Source organism: Stegostoma tigrinum, chromosome 3 (assembly GCF_030684315.1).
Source record: "Stegostoma tigrinum isolate sSteTig4 chromosome 3, sSteTig4.hap1, whole genome shotgun sequence".
NCBI lineage: Eukaryota > Metazoa > Chordata > Chondrichthyes > Orectolobiformes > Stegostomatidae > Stegostoma > Stegostoma tigrinum.
This window is the reverse complement of record NC_081356.1, coordinates 14269973-14290053: the sequence shown is the minus strand read 5'-3', so window position 1 is coordinate 14290053 and position 20081 is coordinate 14269973. Positions and strand designations below refer to the sequence as shown.

Below are 20081 nucleotides of genomic sequence, written 5' to 3'. Positions count from 1 at the left end.
TTCTGAAATCTTTTGCCACGTTTGGCCATTTTTAGGCATGATGCTGGGTAAGCCAATGAAATTTAGCAGAAATGCTGTCTAGGCATCTCCCTTAAGCTGGCACCTCCAGTCCTTCCGTAATGCAGCAAACTGTCTGCCTGCCTGGACTATCTTCTTTATTTCCATTTAAGACTGCTGTTCCTGAGGCCAGCAGTTAGTTGACAAAACCTGTTCTTTTGGATTTATTGGATATTGAAGTCTCCCCTTGATGGATATCCATCTCCACAGTCCAGTCTCTAAGCACCACCGTTGCAATTTTGCAAAGTTACCATGAATGTATAACTTCTACTTAACCAGCATCTTTAATACGATGAAGGGGCTGCGCTCCGAAAGTTTGTTTTCAAGTGAACCTGTTGGACTGTAACCTGGTGTGTGGTTTGTGACCTCATTCACCCAAGTCCAACACCGGCACCTCCACATCAAAGTTAAGAAAGGTTACGGAAAGCTTTGTTGGGGAAAAAATGTGTTTTTTAAAGTTTGGGAGTAAAGTTAGACAAGACTATCTAGGATTCCATATGTCACAGATGATTGAAGGCGGTGTTGAAAGGTGTGCTGAAGGGAGGAGGATTTAGAGGAGGCCCATCAGGAAGTATAAAGGATTGTGGAGGAAGGCTCACTTAGGTTCTAGGCATACCGAATTTTTCTTCGTGTTTGAGGCAGGGAACTGACATAGTCCATCCCCTCAGGCACAGGATAGATGAAGCATATAAACAAGTACAACATTATAATTACTAAGCAGTTGCTAAATTTTCAAGCACATCTGTTGTGTAAAATTTGCATTGTATTTCTACAAATTGTTAAATTATGTATGCTTTTACTTTAATTTTTGTTGTATAGAATGATTTTATGCTCCATTTTTATTTACCTTCTGTGTTTTAAAATAGGAAAATTTCTGAAGATAACAGTTTACTAAAATATTAGCCTCCACATAAGTAAAACCTCCAGCTGCTGTTGAATCATTGATATGTCTTGTTTTGTTTCCATTTACTTTTATGGTTTGTTATGGAATAGTTTTATATTGTTGGGATAGGTTTATCATTGATGGCATTTTCATATATGATCTATCGTGTGATAACCGAGAAACACCAAAGGCTTAGTTTGTCCTGAGGCTTAATGCTGTCATTTGGGTCTCAATTTACAGGTAAGCATATTTTTATATTTACTGCTTTTGCAGTTCCTGTGATTGTGTGACATCTGGATGACATCTGCGCCTTGGATTTCTGTGTTTACATTAAAGACTCACTGCTGTGTTCTAGCAATAGAATCACGGGTGTACAAAATTCTGCTGGCAGATAAGGGAAGCACTTGCATTGGTTCCTTCAGCTAACATTGTTCAAAATTCATGTCTGATGATCACAACTGCAGAATTAACAAATATAAAAGCCTGGGCATCTTCTGCTTACCTTACTAATGATGCAGCTGAGACTTTGGGTAATGATTCAGAGGGAATCAAGTGTCAGATGAGGCATCAGTGCCAGACTTTATGGTTTACATGCTACTCTTGCCAAATTAAAAGCTCAGCTGCACACGCTACTTCAGATACGTCAAAGTCAAGAACAACCCTTCATACTGTGGTGCTTGACATGGACAATGTTGCAGAGGAAAGGCAAACCAGCTCCCTGCTTCTAGAGCAAAAGATCAAGATATGCTGGCAGGCATGGTGATGAAGAGGCAAGCAGTCATTTTTCCTGATGACTGTGCCAACAGATCAAACGGGAATTGGGGCGTAGGTCAGAGCTATGTTCCAAGTGAAAAAGGGATGCCCAGCAGGGCACAGAGGAGATCAGCGTTTGTTTGTGATCCACAAGGGTAAGTTCTTCTCTGATACCTCATGGCTAGTACTCTGTCTAATTCTGCCACTGTGCAGGCTTCTCAATAACGCATATTGGACTACACCTGTCAGTTTTGCATCATTACTTGAGGACTCAAACTCACCTCATGCTTTCAAACTGTTAAGCATTTGTACCCTCTAAGCTTCCCACTCACCTGAGGACACTCATCACTTTGCTTGCTCATGCATGACCTCAAACTGCTTCTTCATCAGCTTCCATCATACTCAGTCCCTCCTTTTGTCTCATTTCAAGAAGAACTGGCCCAACTCCAAGACTCCCTCAAAAGCACCTGAAATGATCTACCCATAATACTTGGCCCACAGTCAGGCCTGCAGGTCTATCTATGGACTGCAAGCACATGGTTCCCAGACTTTTGGTAGGACCACGTGTTTGACTGTACTAGAATTGGACTGGCCATTTGAATGAATGCTGTGATACCCCATGACTGACTGTCTTTCCCCTTTATCCCGTCGAGGATTGTCCCTTTTGACTTCTCTACATGGCTGTTTGCTTGAACCACATGCAATTTACTGACCACAAAAACTGCTGGAATGTGCTGCAATTCTGTCGATGGCACCATACTACGTACCGAGATAATTTCTCTCCATTTGTGACTGATCAAATTAACTGTTCAGTCCACCGCACCATCTCAAGCTGTCTGCCTTTCCCTCTGAGCTAAGAAAGCAGTGCAAACCATGGGCTGGCAGCACGCAACAGAACATTGGAGATGTTGTATGTTAATAAAGCAATGTGATCTATATAGTGGCTGGCAGCCCAACTCAGTAATTTAATCATTGTGTAGGAAGAAACAGGCTAGATTGTCTCCAAGTAAATGCTAATGTCAACAAAAACTAAGAAAGCAAGCAAGGAGCAGTAAGTTGGGTGTGTTATGGTCAGACCAAATCTGTCCTGTGTAGATACTTGGCTGTCCCCGCAAACAAAGCGAATTAGCAGCAGTCTGCAAGTAGTGGATAACAAAATGTGAGGCTGGATGAACACAGCAGGCCAAGCAGCATCTCAGGAGCACAAAAGCTGACGTTTCGGGCCTAGACCCTTCATCAGAGAGGGGGATGGGGAGAGGGAACTGGAATAAATAGGGAGAGAGGGGGAGGCGGACCGAAGATGGAGAGAGTATAGGTGGGGAGGTAGGGAGGGGATAGGTCAGTCCAGGGAAGACGGACAGGTCAAGGAGGTGGGATGAGGTTAGTAGGTAGCTGGGGGTGTGGCTTAGGGTGGGAGGAAGGGATGGGTGAGAGGAAGAACAGGTTAGGGAGGCAGAGACAGGTTGGACTGGTTTTGGGATGCAGTGGGTGGAGGGGAAGAGCTGGGCTGGTTGTGTGGTGCAGTGGGGGGAGGGGACGAACTGGGCTGGTTTAGGGATGCAGTAGGGGAAGGGGAGATTTTGAAACTGGTGAAGTCCACATTGATACCATATGGCTGCAGGGTTCCCAGGCGGAATATGAGTTGCTGTTCCTGCAACCTTCGGGTGGCATCATTGTGGCAGTGCAGGAGGCCCCTGATGGACATCCCATCTAGAGAATGGGAGGGGGAGTGGAAATGGTTTGCGACTGGGAGGTGCAGTTGTTTGTTGCGAACTGAGCGGAGGTGTTCTGCAAAGCGGTCCCCAAGCCTCCGCTTGGTTTCCCCAATGTAGAGGAAGCCGCACTGGGTACAGTGGATGCAGTATACCACATTGGCAGATGTGCAGGTGAACCTCTCCTTAATGTGGAATGTCATCTTTGGGCCTGGGATAGGGGTGAGGGAGGAGGTGTGGGGACAAGTGTAGCATTTCCTGCGGTTGCAGGGGAAGGTGCCGGGTGTGGTGGGGTTGGAGGGCAGTGTGGAGCGAACAAGGGAGTCACGGAGAGAGTGGTCTCTCCGGAAAGCAGACAGGGGAGGGGATGGAAAAATGTCTTGGGTGGTGGGGTCGGATTGTAAATGGCGGAAGTGTCGGAGGCTGATGCGTTGTATCCGGAGGTTGGTAGGGTGGTGTGTGAGAAAACGTCAGCTTTTGTGCTCCTGAGATGCTGCTTGGCCTGCTGTGTTCATCCAGCCTCACATTTTGTTATCTTGGAATTCTCCAGCATCTGCAGTTCCCATTATCTCTGCAAGTAGTGGATGTTCATCAGCTCCAATGTGAAGTATTGAAGGCCTGAGTTGGTCTGGGAGCAGGAGGATGATGTTCATGGACCGTGCTGGGATGTTTTCCCAGCCATTATAACATTCCTGCTTCTGGACAGCAATCCATGAGCTCTGGTTCACTTATCAGGAATTTAGACTATCTAGTTTTGCAACAAAGGAGAGCGGGGAAGAATAGAAGCGGACAGTGTGAATGGGGCAAGTTGGCGTTTGATATTCAAATGCATGGAAGTATCATTGCCTCTCCGTGGGAAGATCTGAAGTTGCTATTTAAGACTCATGCAGGGAAATGAGGAGAATTTTTCTTTGCATCAAGAATCTTATTGTTTTCGTTCTTGCTTTACTGTCACCTCACTGCAGAGGTGAAAATTCCACCTATGATTTTTATTCCAGGGAAGGACGTGATGGGCACATGCTGAAGTGGGGCCCAATCCTCTTAAAGGCAGTCTGCCAAGTGCTGATTTAGAAGGCTTTTCTTGATTCTGTGGGATATCAATACTATAATTTTATTTGCCCTTTGCTCCTCACTTTTTCACCCTCTCCACATGCCTTTCCCCACCTAATCCTAATGGCCCTGCATAACCTCCATGCCAACTCAGCACTTCTATGTTCATGCGCCGTATACCAAAACAATGATCGCAATTGTATCAATTGCATTTGTTGCAAAGCTTGAAAATAGCACATTTGCCTTAACATAACTCAATAAAAGTGTTGGTCAGTCAGGACCTAAAGGAGAAGAAAATGCAATCACTTCAAACCTCTCTAATTTGCATTAATAAACACTGAACCATTGACAAATTAAATCTTGAGGGAAAATAGAATTGTCAGTCAGGAAATATTTTCTTATGTCTGTAGCTGTCTCCAAATGATGGAAATCTGAATTTCCAACAAGATAGAGTTGGTAAGTGCTGGAAGTTGCTGCTATTGATTATTTAAAAGCTTAGTTGGTCACTTTTATTGGATAATTTTAACAACTTTTTTTTAAAATAAATTTTTGGCTGTTTTGTTACAGCTTTGCTATGGATGCCATTGTTACATTTGGATTCATTTGGTTCTGTTGCCAGGGCCATTGGGAGGGATTGATTGGAATGAGTTGACATTGGAAGTGTTAGTAAGACCTTTTTGAAATAATCTTTCAAAAGCTTCCCTCATCCAGGCTATATGGTTCACAAGCACTTGAAAAGCTGGCCTGACTCCTCAACAAGCCCAAGTGACAGGCGATATCTAACTTTGCAACATAGCCAGCCAGTCAGGAGTGCAGGGTGGGACCTCATTTCCTGCATCCTTGCCCAATTCCAGTGAAAACTGAGGTGCTAGGAACTTGTGGTGTGAACCCCGGAATCTGGCCCCATCCTCAATTTTTAATAGTAAACTGAACAGAAAGTCATCTTTTTATTTTGACTCTAGTCATAAAGGCTGACATTAATTCATTTTCTATTAAATAAATATAAAAAGGAAGACCTATGTTTACATGGGTGGCTGCTTAAAATAGGACTTTGTAAAGACGGTGTCTTTTAATTCTGTATTTGTGGACTGAAATAGGAAAAGGACTATGTTTTTAAAATGACGGATTGGGGACGGGATTGCTGCACTTTTTAAATGATACTTAAACTCTGTATGCGGTGTTATGCGCTGCTGCTCTGTTCAACCAGTGGGGAAAGGCTGATCGCAGATGGGGCTTGCACCAGGTTTTGGGGGGCAAGGGTTGTGGTGGTGGTGTACAATGAGTAGCAATTAGTTTGTGCAGTTGTGACTAGCTGTTAATAACAAAAGTCGTCATCCCATCAACAACTACGTGGTTGGATAGCTGAATAACTTGTAGGTGTGAGCAATGTACCCATCAACATTTGGACCTTTGCAAGGAGAGGTGGTGCATGTCTCTCTCTGCAGTAAAAAGAAACCTGAGCATGAAAAAAACAATTTATTTTACCATGCTAGTTGCTGTAAGTTGTGGCTTTTGACCAATGACTGGGATACTTTGCAATGTACCAAGTGCCTGTGCCTCCTGCAAAGAATGAAAAGGATTCTGGAGAAAATACATTGAAGAACAACAGGAGAGTCCAAAACTAAATGGCATAGGTTCAAGTTAAGGGGTAAAGTATTAAAAAGGATCTGAGGGGCAACTTTTTCTACACAAACTGTGGTACATCTGCGAAATAAACTGCCAGAGGAGGTGGCGGAGGCTAGTACAATTACGATTTTTAAAAGGCATCTGGATGGGTAAATGAATAGGAGTGCTGACTGATCAGTTTAGGATATCTGACTGAAGCCGAAGAGTCTGTTTCTGTGCTTTACAACTCTGTGATTAAGTCCTGGTGAGCAAAAGGATCATCTCAGCGAATCCTATGGGCAGGGACCAATAAACTGTCTTCCCAGGTTTTTCCTCTCTGCCAGTAACACCAATGTTTTTTGTCTTGCCTGTGGTTGTATTGTCTGTCCGCGTGCGTTGCGGGGATGTGCAGCTTATAAGGGATTTATAATTTTAATTAGCAGAGATAACTGCCATAGTTCTCTTGTTGTTTATCTGTAACTAGAATCTACTTAATTGTAATGAATGGTAAAGCTTGTTGAATACAAAACCTGGTCTGTGTGTTCTGTTCACCTGAGTCTAAACATAGCGTTAAATCAGGGACATTTTTTGCATACTTTGATAGAATCTTTAACTTGCATGAGGATTCCAGAATAGCAGGGCTTTGATTTCTACTATGAAACTTGAGTGAGGCCTAACAACTTGTTGTTTCGAAACTGTTGACCTCATATTGCCTATATTTAAATATATCTACCAGTTTCACATAATTATTAAATTTGTCAATAATTGTACTGCCAACCTGGGCAAAGTTGCACATGTGGCTTTCTATGTAGGCAAACGGTGTTAATATTGCCCAGTCGAGGTGGTAGTTTGGGGAGAGAATGGAGTCACCAGGAACGCAGAGTTTTTCTAATAGATACAAACATGCCTTTGGTTTGCCTAGTGCCTTTTGGAGAGATTGAAAATTTCATTTTGCTGAAACAATTGGTTCTGAATATCTTTAATTTTAAAGTGAATCACTTTGGTAGCACTGTATTTGTCATGTGATTACTTGATGCAATTCACTTGTCCTCACATTTATTTGTTATTCTTTTCACTATTCAAAACTGGGAAATTGAAGCTGTGATTTTGTATGATTTGGAATAAAGTCAAGTTGGTATGATATGGAATAAAGTGACATTTGGTAGAATAGCGAAGTCAAACTAGAATATCTCCATTGTAAATGGTAGAGTTGCCTAGTTCCCACAGCAGAAATCATTTGCAAACATATTTTCTTTCAGTTGGGTTCTTAAATAAATGTTGACTTTGCTAGTTTGGTCCTCATCCCAAGTATTAATTAAGCGTTTTGGTTCCCTTGACGGCCTTAAATATCAACAACCGCATTGTGTGTGACTGGAGTTTCTTGTAAGCCAGAATCCAGGTATGTAGGCCAACAATAATCGGAAAAAAAGGATCCAGGTAGGCATTTTACCTTCCTGAAGGAGATGAATGAACTACTTGGCTTTTCTCTTGCACTATAATTTTCATACCTTGAGAAGTTGTTTGTGAAATCATGTTATTATTGGACATAAATCACTGTTTGTTTATTGTCACTGGATCAATATCCTGACCTAACTCTAACAGGAGCACCTTCAGAAGGGCTACAGTGATTCAAGAAGATCCACCACATGATAACTAGAGATGGGCAACAGATGTGGCTTTGCCAGTGTGTCCCAAAGCCCAAGAACAATTCTATTTTAAACTTGTATCAATCGGGATGAAGTCTAATCCTTTGCAGTTCACTGTCACTTAGCTCAAAAGATAAAATTAATTTATTACGAAGTGTCCAATGTTTACATTACTTCTGTTTCTGCCTATAAATTGAGTTTTTTTAAGAACAGAGCCTGATTTTTGAAGTATTAAGCGTAATCTATATTGAAGTTGTTCCCTGTATGTACTGAATAATATTCTTTTGTCACTTAAAAAGTGGTGGAATTTCACACTGCATCTGAGCAGCAGATTGGAAATTACTCAAGAAAAGAATTTTCACCAAAATTATTCTTCCACGAGATGTTTTAAATGCACCTCTTGTCCTATTGAGTTTTGACCTCTTTTTAAACTCTTATTCCACCAGCAGTGAGCCCGTTGCAGTTTATACTATGTTCAAACGTTTGGCTACAGAACTGGTACTAGGAATTTTTCTTAATGTTGATGCAGAGGAATCTGCAGCACTCTCCAAACAGATTACACAGCTTTCAACGCAACACTGGCATGGTAAGGATTCAATTTGGGTGAATGACAAAAGGTGGCAACAATATAAAATCATAGAAGGGCACAACATTTTAGTACAGAGGCCTGTCATTTAGCTCAACAATTCTATATGTTGTTTATCATTACATGAACTACTTAGTCCAATCTTTCCTCCTCACTTCTTAATTCCTTTTAGTATCCCTCTGATCTTATTTGAGCTCTCCTGGTGATTCTTCAGACTTTTAATTTGCCACTGTGTCTAATTCCAGTTTTCTGTACATTTCTCACATGCGTTAGTAATTCTGCTGTTAGATCTCATCTGGTTTTTCTTTTAAAGAATTTGTGTTCTGTTACATCAAATTGCATTCATTAAACTAAGCAGAACTTACAAGGTAATAATCACAGGATCACAACTTAAGGCATGGACAGACTGGCACAGATCAAAATGCGTGACTTAGAGATTAGTACGGGAGGAACAGATTTTAGTTTGTGGGACACAAACATCAGTATTGTGGTGGAAGGGACCTGTACTGGTTGGATGTTGTTCAATCATGCTAGGACCAGTGTCCTGGTGAATCAAATAACTAGAACTATAGAAAGAGCTTTAAACTAGTTAGAAAGATGAGAGCAGGGCTATGCAGGCTTACAAGCAGAAGGATATGGCAGCATCGCAGGGAACTATATTGATGCTAACAATCAGTGAAACAAGGAAGGACAGGATACAATTATAAGAAGACAGCAGCAAATGATGTCAATGGGGATAATATGGTGAAAAGGCAAAACTAATGGCTCTTTGCTTAATTGTGCATAGTGCTTAAAATAAATGAATTAATGGTGCCAATAGGTAGACGTTAATGGGTATGCTGTTGTGGCCATTTCAGAGATGTGGTTGGAAGGAGATCAAAACTCAGTGCTCAATAAACGGGGAGTGTGTAACTTCTTGAAAAGACAGATATATGGTTTGAGATGGAATAAGTCCAATCACTAGAAATCCTGTTGGATTGGAAGATGTAGAGTCTATATGCTTTGAGATGATAATTAACAAAGCGAAGATGATACTTATAAGGGTAGCCTATAAGCCCCTCCAACACTAAGTATTCTGTAGGACACAGAATAAGTCATTAGATTATAGGGCATGTTAAAAAATACACGGCACTAATCTATGGGTGAATTGATCTTAATGTGCATCTGGAAATTCAAATTGGCAAGGTAGCTTAAAGGAAGAATTCATGGAATGTATATGGGACAGCTTCCTTTAAACAAAATGTTGTGGATCCAACCAGGGATGTCAAGCTATTTTAGATCCAGCAATGTGCAATGATGCAAGTTTAATAAATTGCCTCCTAAGATAGCTCCTTGGGAACAGTGACCATAACTTAGAATTTAGCATTCAGTTTGAGAATGAGAAACCTGGATCAGAAACGACTGTTCTAAACTTAAGGATAATTTCATAACAATGAGGACTAAGTTGGCTGGAGTGGACTAAGAAAGGAATTGAGCATAAAAAATAGTTGAGGAACAAAGGCAGTTGTTTTAAGATAATATTCATGACTCATAGCAAAGATATGCTCTAGTGAGGAGTACAGATTCTAGGGAGAGGATAAAGCAACCATAATTAACCAAGGAGGTTAAGAATAATATCAAATTAAAAGGGGATAAAAAAGACAAAAAATAGTGGTAAACCAGAGGATTGGCAAAGTTTTAAAAATCAGTTTTTAAAAAAGATTAAAAATTGAGAATATAAACTGAAGGCAAACTATCAAGTAATATAAAATGAGACAGTAGAAGCTTCTTCAAATGCATAGAAAGAAAGAGCTCCAGGTGAACATAGGCTCCTTAGAGTGGGGCTTTGAAAATAATAATTAAGAACCAGAAAGTGGCAGAAGAGCTGAACAAATGGATCACTTTGCATCAGCCTTCACGGTAGAGGACATAAATAGCATTCCAAGTTTACTGAATTAAGAAGTGGAGGGGAATTGGGGATGGTGGGGGGGAGAATAAACCGAACAACATCCTAGAAGAAAAAGATCTAGGGAAACTAGGTGCTAAAAGCTGATAAGGCACTTGGACCTGATCATGTGTGCCACGATTTTGAACAGAAGTACCTCCAGAGATCATGGATGCACGAGCAGTGGTCTTTCAAGAATGTGCGGGAAAAGTCCATATGTTTGCAAAACAACCAATGTTACACTCTTATTCTAAAACTGAGCCAGAAAACCAGCAACTGTAGGCCAGTTAACTAAGCATTTATCATTGGGAAAATGCTGGAGTCTATTGTAAAGGATGTAATAGCAGTGCATTTAGGAATACATTTAAAATTAAGCAAAATCAGCATTGCTTCAAGACGAGGAACTAATGTCTAACAAATTTAATAGAATTCTTTTGAGGAGGTAGGAAGTAGGATGGATAAAGGCAAACAAGTATATGGTAATATATTTAGATTTCCAAAATGCATATGAGTCCATGACATTGAGGTAGTACAGTAGCATAGCGACTGATTAGCTGTAGATTAGCTAACTTTTATAGGCCGATTTAAAGTAGGCATTTTCAGAATCACAACTAGTAACTAGTGGAGTGCCACAGGATCAGTGCCTGGGCCACATCTCGATATATATTAATGACTTGGATGAAAAAAGTGAAAGCAAAGATTGGTGGGAAGAAAACTGATATAGTTGATACTGTGTCAATGGAAAGAGATTAGGTTGAGTGAGTGGGCAGAAACCTACCAAAAGGAATATAATGTTTGGAAATGTGAGGTTGTATGCTTTGCCAGGAAGAATAGAAGAGCTGATATTAGTTAAATGAGGTAAGACTGCAGAAACCTACAGCATGGTGGGATTTGGAAGACATTTTGCATGAATTATGAAATACTAATTGAATTTTAGCAGGTAATAAAGAAGACAAATGGACTGTTGGCCTGTATTTCAAAGGGAAGTGGAATAGTCTGGCTAAAACTGTACATGACATCAGTCAGATCACAGCTAGAATACTATGAACACTTTGGTTCTCTTTCTGTTGAAAGATATACTGGCATTGGAGGCAGTCCAGTGAAGGTTCACCCGGTTGATTATCTGTTTGGAGGAATTCTGTTCTGGGGAAATCTTAAGTAGGTTGAGTCTATAATCATTTGACTTGGAAGAATGACAGGCAATCTTACTGAACCATGTAAGGTTCCAAAGGGGTTTGACAGATGCTGAGAAATTGTTTTCCCCTACTGGAAGAGTCCAGGACCAGGGGGCATAATCACAGAGTAATGGTTGCCTGTGGATAACAGAGGATGAGGAGGATTTTTTTTTCCTGAGCTGATCAGCCTGTCTCATTGAACAGGTGAAGCACTGATGGCCCACTATGTCTTATCTATATCCTTTATCTTGTGTTCCAGTCTAAGACACCACTCCCCTCTCTCCCTTCTCTCTTGCCCTCCCATTTTGGTCAGTGATGGCCTGGAGAGACAGAGTGAGATTAGATCAATGCACCAAATCACAAAGCGAGGGATGACGTGGTTGCTTTGGAAACAATTGGAGGAGAAATTAACAAAAACGTGGGCGGCATAGTGGTTAGCACTATTACCTCACAGCACCATTGACCTGGGTTTGATTCCAGCCTTGGGTGACTGTCTGTGTGGAGTTCATACATTCTCTCTGTGTCTGCATGGGTTTCCTCTGGGTGCACCGGTTTCCTCTCTCAGTCCAAAGATATGTAGGTTAGGTGGATTAGCCATGCTAAATTGCTCATAGCATCTAGGAGTGTGCAGGCTGGGTGGGTTGGCGTTGGTAGGTTTGGGACTTCAATAGTAACTTTTTAAAGTACTTTATGGGAGTGTAACAGCAAAATTTGACATCATCTTACATAAGAAGATACTGCATCCAATGTCCAGAAGCTGGATCAAAGATGTAGATTTTACGGAGCCTGCTAGGAGGTAGGGAGGGTGTCCCAGAGCTACATACAATACTCCCAATTAAATGTTGCCCTCTAGAGGACATGATTTTAGAGGAATACAGACATCTGATATATGTAGGCCTGGCAAGGGTAGTGAGGAATGACACCATGAGGAGCTTGCCAACAATTTTTACGGTGAGAATGTAAATATAGGTCAGTGAGCACAATGATTAATAGGACTACATATGAGTCAGGAAATGAGCACAGGCATCAACTTAGGATGATGAGAGATTTACAGAAGATAGAACTTTTGAATCTGGTCAGGATTGTATTGGAATAATCTATTCCAAGATGAAATGAATATTTCAGCATTACCTGAAGCTGAGCTATTAATGTTACAGATGGCTCCAACATGTATGTCAAAGAATTGCATCTTCTGATCTCCTTTTTAAGGCTTTTTGGGAATAATGAAAGAGAATTTGCAGTTTAATGGTTTTGTGACAACCTCTGGATTACACACCTTAGATCCAATTATTTACTCTGTGTCATTGTAGTAGGAAGCAGTCATTAGTGACATTTAAGCGACTGTTGGACGTGCATATGGACAGCAGAGAATTGAGGGGAATGTAGGTTAGGTTATTTTAATTTTGGATTAGGATTAATCCACGGCACAACATGGTGGGCCGAAGGGCCTGTACTGTGCTGTACTTTTCTATGTTCTAGTGCTGCTGTGAACAGAAATTTCTGCAGACAACAGGGACCACATATGGGGAGGCAACGGCCTAGCGGTATTATCGCTAGATTGTTAATCCAGAAATCCAGATAATATCCTGGAGACCTGGATTTGAATCCCTCTGCAGCAGATAGTGGAATTTGAATTCTATAAATATCTGGAATTAAGAATCTGATAATGACCATGAATCCATTATCGATTGTCAGGAAAAACCCATCTGGTTCAGTAATGCCCTTTTAGGGAAGGAAACTGCCATCCTTACCTGATCTGGCCTGCAGGTGACTCCAGACCCACAGCAATGTGGTTGCTCTTAACTGCCCTCTCAGCAATTAGGGGTGGGCAGTAAATACTGCCTAGCCAGCAATGCGCTCATCCTGTGAAATAATTTTAAAAATCTGATTTCCTTGTGTCGGATGTGGTGTAAGTGTTCGCCAGGCAGCAGGTGAATCTTTATTCAGATATTCCCCAGAGACCTTTTCAATTCACCTGTGAGCTACTAAAGACTCATCTGAATGTTGCACTTCCTCAGCACTGCACTGCAGTGTTAATTTGGATTGTGCTAATGTCTTGGAGTGGGGTTTGATTCCAGGTTTCTGACTCGAGATTCAAGTGTCACACCTGAGTATGGTTTGTTATGAAATTATGACCTCTCAGCATGACCTTCTGAGTAATAGAATGATCTTTGAATATTTGTAAGCTTTTACAATCTTGAACCGATGAGCGCTGGTAAAATATGTCTTCATGGCTTGCTGTAATAAAATGCAATTTCAGTCTTTACTTGCAGTAACAGCACTGGCCATAGGGTGATGTGCTACTATTGGTGGGTAGAAGTTCGAGGGTGATTAAAAGCATTGCAGTGTTTAAAATGAAAATTTAAAAAGTTCACCTCTTCAGCCTTTTTGACATTTGGCCTGCTTGTCCTTTTGTCCAGAGGTGCTTCCTAATTGCATATGGGGGAAAAAATTGAGGTTACCATAACTCTTCTCGTGAGGTTTGCCTCAAAATCTGCTAGGATTAAGCATTCGCAATCTGATCTAATAATGCACAAAAGGATGTCTTGCTTGCCCACGTGTGTAGTGCAATTTTACCAAAATGAAAGATTCCCAACTTAATCAAGAGCTGAAGCTTATTTATCAATAGGTAATTTTCTGTAATCTCTAGTCATCTTTGAGTTTGTCTTACTTCAATCCTCTAGCACAGACGATATTCCTTTCCACAGAATTCTTGAAAATTGTCTACATAACCTCCTATTTCTTTTCTAATTTCTGTTTGGGATCCTTACTAAGCAATATGCATTGCTAATTTGTCTATATTCAGTTTCAATAACCTCTAACTCATTTCTCTTCAGATAACAATCTCCACTGATATTTCAGTTATCCATCCCCCTTGCGTACTTCTCTGGTTTCAGTATTGTGTTCTCTGTCCAAAATGAAACACTTGCTCTGTATCTATGCTCTCCTTCAGTTTCTCCCCGCACTTGACATTCTCTGCCTCCATCCCTCGTTTTCTCTGGCAAGGAGAGCAAAAGTTCATCCTGTTCTTCTGATCATCATTCTTCCTCAACTAAGTTCATAATTTGATTATTCGGTTATGAATTAATTTGCTGTGTGCAGAATTGCCAGAGTATTACCTGAATCATAACAGAAGCTCTATTTCAAAAGTAATTTATTGGCTGCAATGTTTAGACGTGTTGATCGGATGTCTTGAACATGTAAAAAGTTTTATGCAAGTTTTTTTCTTTGAAGTTTTGCATTTTGATTCTAAATTGGTCCTAATGTAAGGATCTTCACATCTTAACACATTCCCTTCTCTTTTAATGGAATGCATTAGATCAATATCCTTTCAATCACTCGTTTAAATAGTTGATATATTTTTGCCTTCTAATTTTTCTTTCCATGGCATCTGTCCATTGTATTTCTTGACTAACTATAATGTGCTGTTCACCATTATATCTGCCTATCTTTTTTCCTTGCGTTTGCATGTAATCACTAGTCAACAGCCCTCATTTACTTCTCCTTTTTAGATTATCTACTGTGCATATTATTCAGTATCACAGTAGATTTGATTCCTAAAGTTCTTTTTACTTGAGGGAATTTTTTTTGGGTATAAGGAAACTAACGTTGGGATCTTCAGTATCAAAATTGAATTTGCTGGATAATTCGGGCAGTTATCAACTTATTGAACAGTGGCCAATTTGTACCTTCTACTGACCAAGTGGTACTGTTTGATAATGGTTCACAGACAAAATCAACTTACAAGCACAGTTAACTATAGTGAGAAACCGTTCTTGCAGCCCTTTAGAGTTGGGGTGCAGCTGTTCCTCACTAGGAGGAGGAGAGGCATTTTGAGCCTGACTGTGGGTCATAGAATTGTAGAATGCCTTGAATCATTTGAAGCAGGCCATTCAGCCCAACAAATCCACACCTACTGTCCAAAGAGCATCCTACCGACCCCACTACCTATCCCTGCATTCCCCATGGCTGTATCTATAACCTACACATCCCTGGGCACTATGGGCAATTTTGCATGGCCAATGCACCTGACTTGCACAAGTACAGAACGTGCAAACTCAACACAGTTACCGAGGGCGGAATTGAACCGGGACCCCTAGCGCTGTGAGGCAGCAGTACTAACCACTGAGCCTCCGTGGTGCCCCCCCCCGCCCCGCCCCGCCCCGCCCCGCCCCGGCAAGTCAATGTAACAAAATGTTTCAGTTGTTTGAAATAATCTGTAGTTGACCAGAGAATAATATAAATACCATATGCATAGAATTGGGAGGGAATCTGTCAAACCATTCTACCTGTGCTCAATTTGACTTAATTGATAGAATGTAATGCAATCACTGAAGGTCTAGCTTACAGTATTTTGCTGAATTGCTTGGTGTCCCTGAAGGTTTGATAGCATTACCTCTTACAGTAGAACTGATATCTGCAAAAGATTTACTTAACTAGACATATCATCACATTCACTCTTCCCATATTAGTCTTGTCTATCCAGTGCCTCCCTTTGCTTGCCTACCCTCTTCCTTACTACGCCTATTTGCTGTTACATCCTTCCCATGCCATCTCATCCCACTTCTCCCATGTGATTACCTTTCCATCTCAAATCATTTTCCACTTTGGCACTGATAGCCCTCTCCCAAGTACACAAGCAACAGTTCCTTCATTGACAGCTTGGAAATCATCTGATTTAAAACAGCAGAATCAGTTGTACCCAAAATAAACACAAGGCAACACTGAGATAACACTGGAGCTGGAGGAATACAGCAGGCCAGACAGCATCAGAGAAAGAGGAAAGTTGACATTTCAAGTCGGATCCTTTTTATGAAGAAATATCAGGACCCAAAACATCAACTTTCCTGCTCCTCTGCTGCCTGGCCTGCTGAGTTCCTCCAGCTCCACACTGTTATCTCTGACTCCGGCATCTGCAGTTCTTATTATCTCACAAGGCAACACTGATATTGGGAGGTAATTTTCAAAATTTTGATGACAGCCAACATTATAGAAATATGAATTTATTTGATCTTTTAGATGTGTTGTTTCACCAAGAGTGGTGTTTAAATTTTATCTAATGTGTAACTCGATGAATTTGGATATAGTGAGGCATTTAGCAGATTGGTTGGTTGATGTGGAACACTCCTATACTGAATGGGAGAAGGATTCTCTGTTTTTAAACAAAAACAGCTGAATGGGGTACATGGATAGAAAGGGTTTATAGGGATACAGGCCAAACACTGGAAAATGGGACTAGTTCAGTTTAGGAAACCTGGTTGGCATGGGCGTGTTGGGCCGTAGGGCCTGTTTTTGTGCTGTATGACTCTATATATTTAAAACCAGCTTCTATCTCTATGTTGGGAAATGTGGGAAGTCTGAGCACTGACACACCATGTGTTAGATATAGCAAGTTAATTTAGGGAAGGAATACGCAGATGTACAGGAAGAGTGTAAGAATGCTGTTTGGGATTCAGTCACGGGGATGCAATTTACTGATTGATGTACAGTCTCATGATCAAACAGGCTAAAGTTTAACTGTGCAATTAATAGTTGCAATTGAAATGAATTGTTTCCTCATAATGTTTGTTTTATAGGATTGATCTCTGCTCCTGTGAAAGTGAAAGTATCAGTGTGGTCCTCAGCATTTACTCAGGCACTGGAAGCAAAAGAAAAGCTGCTTAGCATCATTAATGAACGTCTGAAGAGCGAGGAGGATGGGTGTGTTGTCAAAATTTTTTTTAAAACTGTGCACACTGTAAATTTGAAATTAAACAAGTGCTTTAAACATTCAGCAAGTCTAGCAGCACCTGTTTTGAAAAAGGGTCACAGTCAACTTGCAATGTTAAATCTCTTTCTCTACCAGACCTACTGAATATTTCCAGAACTTTGTTTAAATTGTCAGGATAATTTTTTTTTAAACTGTTCAATTTTAACTGTTTTCTTATGAATTGAAACCTTTGTTCATCAGGTTAGTGCATTGCAGTAATGTGGCACAGTATGGAAGGCAAGAGCTGCTTTCTAACTATTGAATCCTGACAGGCGTGTCCTGTTGTAATGTGTGTGCAGAGAGGAAAAATGCTCCTAAGGATAGGGTGAGGTCTCCATGCATGATCAGTTGCATCTAGCCATACACTCAGAAGAATGGAGAGAGCGTTGACTTTAAGGATTCAACGGTCTGTCTACGTGTGCTTTGGTGGCAGGGGTTATCTGCATTGTGGAATTAGATCTCACTTTTACTTTAAAGGAAGTAAATAAAGTATTCAGAATTATAAGAAATACAAATCAAACGTGCCCATGGGACAGCAATCTGATTTCTCTCCATGCCAAGAGAGCACTACATTCCTGATCTTCTCAAACAAGGGACACTCTTTCATTCTACCTTGATTCTACTCTACATTGTCTGATCTTTGAGTTTGTGATTTCTCTTGGGAAGCAACAATTTGTTTCCAAATTTAACTCCCTCAAAGCCCTGCTTATATTTTTGAATCCCATCTCTCCACTTGACGTTTTCCGACTGTAATTCAATATTTTTCCAGTGTTCCCTTTAGATTTTATTGTACTCTCTCATATGTATCCTGTTCCCAGAAAAATTGCAGTATATCAGTATTTTTCAGCTAATTGCCACCTAACTACCCAATCCCCCAACTCCTTGCATTTTTAATTTAGCTATAATCCATACACATGCATTGTTGAATGTATTTCAGAGCTTAAAATTATTTTTCCTTTTCAAACCTTTTGTAAAAAGCCCATTGAGTGTTCACTTGACATTCTGTCAAGCTGTTCTACAACTTGCCCCAGACGTAAGGGCCACTAATTCCCTATAATATGCCAGTACCCTTGCATAGTCACTCCTCACTTAGCTCAACACCCTCATGTGCATTTAACTAAAACAGTTGCTTCTCAAACCTATAAACTCAACCACTGTGATTCTACTTCTGACAACGCTAACATTGTAATTCAAGAACCACAAATCCCCCAGAAAGAGGGATCAAAGTTAGGAGTAATTTTGGACCAATTTAAAGACCAGCAGTTCGCATATATAACGTCAGATAATCAGCAGAAGAGCTATTCCACCCATCACCAATAAGAACAGTTTAATGGTCCTGATGCAGGTATATGTAAATTTTCATGGCTAAAGGTGGCATTCTCCTCAACAACTGCTGGTCCTGGATGAAGCTGTTCCCCGTTACAGAAGTCTCCTCCTTTTTCCATATTCTTCCAACAGCCAAAATCTTACACCAAAGGCAGCATGGATCATTTCAAATAAAGTTCTCCTCTGTCCAGAAAGGTGATGGGCCAGAGCCAGTATTGGTCTACCTCAAGAAGCTCTTTTCCTGTCTGGAATGATTTTTTCCATTTCAGAAGCATATTAATATATTTTATTTATTCAGTTACCCATTAGCAATGGATAAATGTTCAAATTAATCCTTCCTACTTCCATTTGAAGTCTCTGAAGGCACCTTGTAGTTCATCACTTGCTAGATGTCCTAATCAGGCTTGAGACAGATGGTTCATATTTAGTGGATGACATGACCTCCCCTTTATTGGGATTAAAGATAAAAAGTTGCCATAGTCTTGCTAGATCATAAGGCTGCTGTCTTGAATAGAGAGACATGATTGGTGGTGGTTTAATCTAAGGGTCACCATGCTTCATGAGAGGGGAGAGGTCAAGAAGAGTCCTTCATGATAGCCTTAGCTTATGTAGGAATTGAACCCATGCTCTTGGTATCACATTAAATTCCAAACCAGCCACCTAGACAGCTAAGATAACCAATACCCCTGAAATACAGATGGGTGAGCAGCTAGAGGTCTATGCTTCTATGATCAACAAACTTGCTTGCCTGCAGGATGATGAGCTAGGAGTTGAAAATTAGCTTAAAGCAGGAACGTACATCCCTCCCATCTTTTTAGACTCCATTGCAGCTAGCTTTGGGATGCAATGAACCATCTCCTGTAGACCTGAGAAAATAAGGGCTTCCTTGTCCCCAGCCAGCTATGCTTTGCTTTCTTCTCTTCTGTAATACATCGCCCTGCAAGAGATGGCAGATTGTCATTGACTGTGTGTGTGCTTGCATGCATGTTATATCAGATTGGTTGAGGAAGATGGAGCCAGTAGGAGGTGGGTGTAAGGCTGGCAGCTTTGGTAGGTGTCTGAGAGTGGGTTAGAGCACCTGAATGCTAGATATAATTTCTAAATGCTAAGAAATGCTACTGGATAAGTGATGAGGTTTTAGTGCTTTGAGCAGCATGAAAAGTTGATGTGGGAGTTATTGGTAAAAATTGATTCATTGACTTTTAGTAACCATGGGTGGTAATTAACTTTCTACACCACTGCAGACAGATATTCAGATCCAAACTCCAGGAGTTGACCTCTCTGGGTGCCTGCTCTCATTTGTTCCTGAGACCTCTTGTTGCAGCTGTGCCATGTCAGTCACCCTGGAGCAGTTTTGTTTGTCATGTTTTAAATTCCAGGAACTGTATTCAGTATAGTTTCTTCCCCTTTAATTAAGGGCAGATCCATCTTAAAGATGCGATTAAACCCAGAACTGGTTGATTTGTGATCATCAGGGAGTCGGAGGAAACCAGTATTAGGGAAGTGCTCAGTCCTACACTACAGTCAGAGTAATTAGCTGGGAGTAGGAAATCTCCATTGGAACCAACATGGGCAGATTGTGAATTATGACCACCATCACCACGCACCCATCTCC

At 40.8% G+C, this 20081-nt stretch overlaps 1 protein-coding gene across 6 annotated transcripts in view; it reads left to right on the top strand.

Annotated features, from left to right (window-relative positions):
* The window catches only part of LOC125451333 (uncharacterized), a 99457-nt gene that overhangs the window by 34612 nt on the left and 44764 nt on the right, over nt 1-20081 (top strand). For 4 of the 6 annotated variants that reach the window (XM_048528348.2, XM_048528346.2, XM_048528347.2 and 1 more), the window contains 2 exons: nt 8153-8292; nt 16968-17091. In XM_048528348.2, coding sequence (XP_048384305.1) covers nt 8153-8292; nt 16968-17091 — 264 coding nt within the window. The remainder of the gene's footprint in view (nt 1-8152; nt 8293-16967; nt 17092-20081) is intronic. The other 2 variants (XM_048528345.2, XM_048528349.2) reach the window with 2 other exon arrangements.